The sequence below is a fragment of the Telopea speciosissima genome, chromosome 8 (assembly GCF_018873765.1).
Source record: "Telopea speciosissima isolate NSW1024214 ecotype Mountain lineage chromosome 8, Tspe_v1, whole genome shotgun sequence".
Taxonomy (NCBI): domain Eukaryota; kingdom Viridiplantae; phylum Streptophyta; class Magnoliopsida; order Proteales; family Proteaceae; genus Telopea; species Telopea speciosissima.
This window is the reverse complement of record NC_057923.1, coordinates 46,273,818-46,280,337: the sequence shown is the minus strand read 5'-3', so window position 1 is coordinate 46,280,337 and position 6,520 is coordinate 46,273,818. Positions and strand designations below refer to the sequence as shown.

The 6,520-nt window shown below is 38.1% G+C and overlaps 1 protein-coding gene across 1 annotated transcript; it reads right to left on the bottom strand.

Annotated features, from left to right (window-relative positions):
• Positions 1-1,308: 1,308 nt before the first annotated feature.
• Positions 1,309-3,585, bottom strand: LOC122672349. Its single transcript, XM_043869837.1, has 5 exons — positions 3,568-3,585; positions 2,427-2,660; positions 2,111-2,317; positions 1,923-2,015; positions 1,309-1,623 (listed from the first exon to the last, which is right to left on the bottom strand). The coding sequence occupies exons 1-5, from the start codon at positions 3,583-3,585 to the stop codon at positions 1,309-1,311; spliced, it is 867 nt and encodes a 288-aa protein (XP_043725772.1).
• Positions 3,586-6,520: the final 2,935 nt, after the last annotated feature.

Sequence of the window (6,520 nt, the reverse complement as noted above, 5' to 3'; positions counted from 1 at the left end):
GTAAACGTGTCAAGGAGGAGCCAGAAAGGAGTTGGGTGTAATAAGGCCTTAAAAAGCATTGCAAACTTAGCATAGCAATAATGCTCATGCAGATGTACAGTATTCACAGCCACTCCCAAGTTTTTTTTCTGCTTTTACGTAAAAAGTGAGTTTCGTTGACAGAGAACAGCTTGTTGAACTGGTTGGAGACACCAGCAATCACTAAGCCTCGCAGAGTCTATGGTTTCTACTCTCTACAAAGCTAAGATATCCCATGGCCTGAATTTTAAGCTGGAAGTGTATAAAGAGTGAAGGAGGATATATTAAACAGAGGGCCTTTCTTGAACAGAAGAAGGCCTAATTAATGAGATACCTACATGAATGATCTCATGACACCTTTTTTATGTTTGGCCTGTGCAAGATATATTGGTACTTCTACTTCATTACTCTCAATAGAAAGACACAAAAAAAGATCTCATCAGATGATAGTAACAATCTGGTTCAAATTTCAATTTGCCTGAAGCTGATAGTCTTATGAGATGAACCAGATTCCAGGATTTCATATAAACAAGCTGATTTTTGGTACCTAATCTAATCAATTTAGTATTCAGCATTAATGCATAGCCAATTGCAAAAAAAAATGAAATAGCTATTGTAACTTATAATTTAGGCCCAACTAATATCTTTGGAAGAAGAGAGAGAAAAAGGACAACAATATTCCTCAAGAACAGCAAGGAAAAGAATAACAGATGCAAGTTTGACTATTTCTAAGAAATGTTCCAAATTAAAGACCTAATCTATCATCAAACAGAGCTTTCACTACAATACAATTACTTATGGTTGCAGGAATATGAATACTGAATTGCCATTAGTCTAAGGTTTCTTGGAAGAATTGATCTTTGGATACTATATTATCAAGGATTTAACTTATGGAAAGTGTTGAGGTATAACATACAAGAGAAAAATGAATGCAAGGTGAAAACATATTTAGCTCACTATTTAGGCAAACTGGCTTAAGCCGGTGCCGGGGGTTTGGGGTTTGTTTTCACATGCGCATGTCGTTCAAAGTTGGGGTTTGTTAAAGAGTAGGAAGAAGACTGTCAAAAGAACCCAAATCAAACTCAAAACTGATCCATTCAACAGTTCAAATGAAACTCAAATCTTGAAAGTACTGAAAGCTTACCTGTATAGAAAGACGGTCAAAAAATAAGCCAACTTATGCAATGGCCTCAATTATCAGCTGTTCAAATGAATGGGTGAGCAAAATCAATATATATAGTACATCAGATAAAAATTAAAATAAAAAACCAACAAAATTTTATAATTTTATTACTTACATAAGTGAGTTGAACTTTCCAAACTACCTCTACCCCGAAGTATTTGGGATAGATCAGCTACAACACGTTTCAAATAAGCAATTTCTTCCTTCATCAATGCAAATTCTCTTTGTCTTTCTTGTTTCTCCCGTCTCTCCTCAATATTTCTTTGTGTAAGGCCAAGAGTACTCAACTTTACGCCTAGGCCTGCACCACGCACTCGGCCTGGAGGATCAACGCCAAATGCTTCCACAAAAAGATCGTTTTGGACAACACTCGTCTCTCTCATTTCTGGGGGCAATTCTTCCAATTTCTCTTCAAACTTATCCTACAAACCAATGTATAACAGGTTAACAACGGACATTCCAATAGATACCCAAGAATATGCATAAAATTTATAAACATTATTAACCTTGACAAATACTTACTATGATATCTCTTGTCGCCTGATTTATGTAATTGCCATCTCTCCTTTGGTGGGTTTTCTTAAACACCTGCAGTCTAGTAGGATCTGCACCATCAGGGTGTTCAAGCCATTGAACAGGCAGATATGATAGTTAGATCAAATATAATCACATCCATTTATGATATTACCAAATGTTCATGAGATGTGCATAAGAAAATTACCATCTCATGTGCTACCTGTGTGAAACCCTTCTGGCCAGTTGTATGAGACACTTGTTGGTTTTCTCTCCTATTTTTGTTGGCTATAGATTTTGCCTATCATATATCAAACCCATCATTAAAATATGTGTTATACTTAATTAAGTAAAATGAAATCAGATCAATTCATTGTCTAAAAAAAAACATATTACCTGCCAGTCCTCAGATGTCCACTTCCCTATGAGGTATGCCCATTGATCAGAAAGAATGTCTACGGGATCAGTAGGGCGGGGAGCATTATAAAAATTAGGATATTTTATCTCTGTTTTTTTTTCCAGAGTTGCCTTGAAATCGCGCCATGAGTGGCTCATTCTCATGAAAATAACACGTTGGGCATCTTTCGAAACATTAAATTTTTCCTATTAAACAAATTCAATTAGTACAAGTCTAAACCCAAATAAAAAATCAATACTTACCTATGAAATTAGATCAATCTTATAGTGAAAATAAGATGGGATATCACCATACCTCAATTTTCTTCCACGCTTCTTCTTTATGATGATTCGGAACCTTTCTCCAGTCAGGATAGTTTAATGGTAGCAGGGTTGGGATCCTAGCAAGTAGTCCAGAGTATGTGGATGCCTCAGCTGCATTAGCGCCAACTACAATGTCGTGCTTATCTAATTCCAAATCTTTCTTATTAGAGCTAGTCCTTGCATTGATAGAAAGGCCTCTTGTGCGCCCTCTCTTACGACCTACAACCTATGATAATTATAGCAATTAGACTGCATAAAAGATCCCATTCTGGCATCACTATTTCATGTTTCTATATGCATAAACACTATTTTTTTTTTTATATATATGCCCATCAAATGTGCTAGTTGTACTCTTTTCCTCTCTCTGTCTCTCTCTCTCCCTCTCATATTCTCCCTCTCACTGTCTCTGTGTGAATATTTCTTTGAAGATTGATCCAATTTGTTTCCCATTAATCAAAAAATACAAATGCAGTCAAACTGTCTACCCAAAAACTGATACACTTAAATGATTTATAACTTAAAAAAAATATCTTATCTATAAGCTTTGGCATAGATCTGTAGGAAAAGGGATGGTGGGCGGAAGCAAATCAATTGTATAGAATTTTGATGCAGGAAATATGTAAGGTCAAGGAAGTTCTACTCCTCTACTGAGTACAGAGCCAGTACACTATGGTCACCATCTGAAAGGTACAAAACTTCCATTCAGTAGACATATCAGATTAAGTGTATAAGACAATATAAGAATGCTATTAAGGCTCAGACAAGGACAAACTTCCATCTGAAATGAAGCTTCTGTTGTATCCCATCCTGCATCTCTTTTTTTCAGCCTTGGGGTGGGTTTGCATTTTGAGTGAAAGAGAGAGAGGGAAAGAGTTTTTTTCTTATATTTGTTGAATATTTGTGACTGAAAATGGGTGGTCTGGTTTGAAGAAATGGGAGAGATGTCTTTGGGGATAGATAGACACTATAGAGGGAGAGAACCCACGTAAGTGAGAACTGTTGCATTTTATGAACCTCATTTCTTGCTTAATTCTTGGGAAAATGACCTGAAGAAACAAAAACAAGAGTTTCGATCACCTCAGCAAACCCATTCATCTGCCTTCTTCCTACCAGGAGCTTCAAATCAAGAATACCATGAAGAGCCCCACCATGGATTGTTACAAAATAAGACCTTCCATGGACTAATGCAACTACTTGAACTTCAACGCAGTACAAGTAATTCCTCTTCTTCTGCAGCTGCAGCTGCTGCCAATCTCTTCAATCTCAGCTTTTTTTCCAATAGCAGCACCAGTAGCAACATCAATAATAGCAACAATGTCAACAATAACAACAGTCAATTGTCCTCTTCTGGGTTACTAATTCCTGAACAGTTCAATGGAAATGCTGGTGGAGAAGGAAATCCCTCTTTTCTTCTAACCCAATGGGTGATCACATTGGGTCAAGTGTCTCTTCTCTTTACAACAATTCAGTACAAAATGAAGTTGTTATTCCTCAAATGTCTGCAACAGCTTTGCTTCAAAAAGCTGCTCAAATGGGTTCAACAGCAAGCAGTGGAAGTGGTTCTTTGCTTAGAGGTTTTGGCAGTTCTTCATTAAGTGGTCCTAAATCTGACAGGTCTCACTTGACTGCTAATTTTAGGGCTAATTTTGGAGGTGGTGGGGGTGAAACATTGCCACAGATGGAAAATAAAAATCATCTCCAAGATCTAATGAATTCTCTAACAAATGGTGGCTCCTCCATTTTTGGAGCTGCTTCAGAAGGAATCCCTACCTTTGGAGTGAATTGCAATAGTGGTGGACATGAACAAGAGACCAATTTTGGTGGATTCAATACAAACAGAATGTCATTGGAACAACAACACCATCAGAATACCAATTTTGGAAACATGGAAGAACCCAAGTTGCATCAAAATCTTACAGTGACACTCCCATTACAGCACACAGAGATATATATATATAGAGAGAGAGAGAGAGAGAGAGAGAGATTCCTTCATGCACCTTCAAAGGTGGAAAAGGAAAACGAAAAAAGAAATCTTGGGTGGTTTCTTCAGTTTCCTCTTTAAAAAAAGAAAGTGTCCTACCTGTTACCTAATAGTAAAGAATATAAAAATGGTGAATTTGAATTCTATGGGATTGGGTTGGGTTGACATTCTGTGAAGACACAAAACCACACTTCTCCTATTGTCTTTCTACGTTGACTCCTATTCACTAGAATGGCATCTCTCCATTCCACTCCTCTCGTCTCCCCTCCTCCACCTTTAACCATCCTTTCAAGTTTTATAAGTTTTATCCATCTCTTTAACTGCTCTACTTTATATTGATTGCTTGCTGAAATGTCAATATCTTCTCTTGGGGTCTCCATCTTTCTCCTCCTCTCCTTTTTCCTGAATTGACTCAATCATTGACAGAGAAGTTAGTGGAGGTCGATCTGACTCTATCCATAGTCCATACGACCATACCCAGTAGTATTAGTACTGTAGTATGATATATCAACACCCCACGGGCGATAAAGCTCTATAAAGCTCCATAAAGCTCATGCCCTCAAAGCGCTGCCGACGATGATCCCCATTAGAATTCCAAAAATCAAACCCATCTTTTATGGTGCTTAAATGAAGCAAAAGAATCGAATGAACGAAGACGGAAGAGAGAAGTAGAAAATACTCTCCCCCCTTAAAGATCAAAACCACATGTTCATACATATATAAACATAAGCAAATCCAAAGATAAACACAGAATGAATCGAAGCAAAAACAGAGAGAGCAGGAGAGAAAGGAGAGTTTAAGATTGAAAAAAAAAAAATTTTAAACAACAGAATTAACTACAGAAACCCTAAACAAAAGAATTTGGACAAAAAACTTAAAATACTAACAACAAATCAAACACAAGAACTAACACTTTCTGACAAATCAAAACATGTAAGAAAAAAGCAGAGAAGAAGGGTTCAATGGGATCAAACCTTGCGGGACTTGCGAGAATTGGTGTCGCCGATTCACCGTTGCTCTGTCGTTTGAAAGGGATTTCAGAGAAGTTTGACGGTTGAGAGGGAAAAAAGATTTGAGAGAACTTTGAGAGAGAGATGGAAAGAGCAGGGGAAACGAAAACGTTTTTGAGATGGAGATGGAAAGCGCGGGGAAGTGAAAAGATTTGGGGGTTTTTTTCAATGAAAACTATTACTTTATACGGCGTTTATCTATAAACATCGTTGTATTGTGACATACAATGGCATTTCTTTGAAAACGCCGTTAAAAAAAATATTAAACCATTATTAAATAGTAAACTACAGTGGCGCTTGTTTAAAAAAAGGCCGCAGAAACTAGTTTATTTAACGGCGATTGTAATTCAAACGCCGTTATATATTTATACAGGACGGCGTTTAAACCCATACGCCATTATACCTTTATATATGACAGCATTGTTAAGAAAATGTTGGTATATCTTCAGAAAGTCAATGAGATGGAGTCTGGATCCTCTACTTCCACTTGCCCGTACTTCCATGTGTGCCCTACACACAACGGGGCACGCAAAGACCACTTTACCCCTGCCCAACCACCTTTCCTGAGCGGGGGTAAGGCAATCTTTGCACGCCCCATTGTGTGTAGGACGCACATGGAAGTAGGGGCATGCGGAAGTAGAGGATGTGGATATCAATGAGATGCCAAAGAAATTGATATAACAGTGTATAAGGAAAGGTTGGGCAGTTACCTCCCCCACCCCCTAAAACAATTATTATATATTAACAATGGTTACCTTCTCGATCTATGCTTTCAGGTTCCGAACTCCATCTCCTTGACTTTCTGAAGAGGATCCGGACTCCATCTCATTGACTTTCTGAGGGGGGGAAACGAAAACGTTCGGGTGAGGTCCACGCCCTGCCTGTGTGAGGCTACACTCCGGCCGCACAGGCAGGTGGAAGCAAAGAATCCCGATCCGTTAAACTACTAATTATCCTTTCGAGAGACCTATTTTTAAATTGGGAAAAAAATCATTGCCAGACTACATGGTGCTTGTGCCTAGACCCCGTGAAATGTGAAAATTTCAACCAGTTGATCTCCTGCATGTACTCTTATTGGCCCTTGCACTAGCGTGG

Coding starts and splice junctions, on each gene's coding strand:
- LOC122672349 (XM_043869837.1), bottom strand. Junction 2,016..2,110: donor GGACATCTGAGGACTGGCAG/GTAATATGTTTT, acceptor GATATATGATAG/GCAAAATCTATAGCCAACAA. Junction 1,624..1,922: donor CACAGGTAGCACATGAGATG/GTAATTTTCTTA, acceptor ATTGGTTTGTAG/GATAAGTTTGAAGAGAAATT.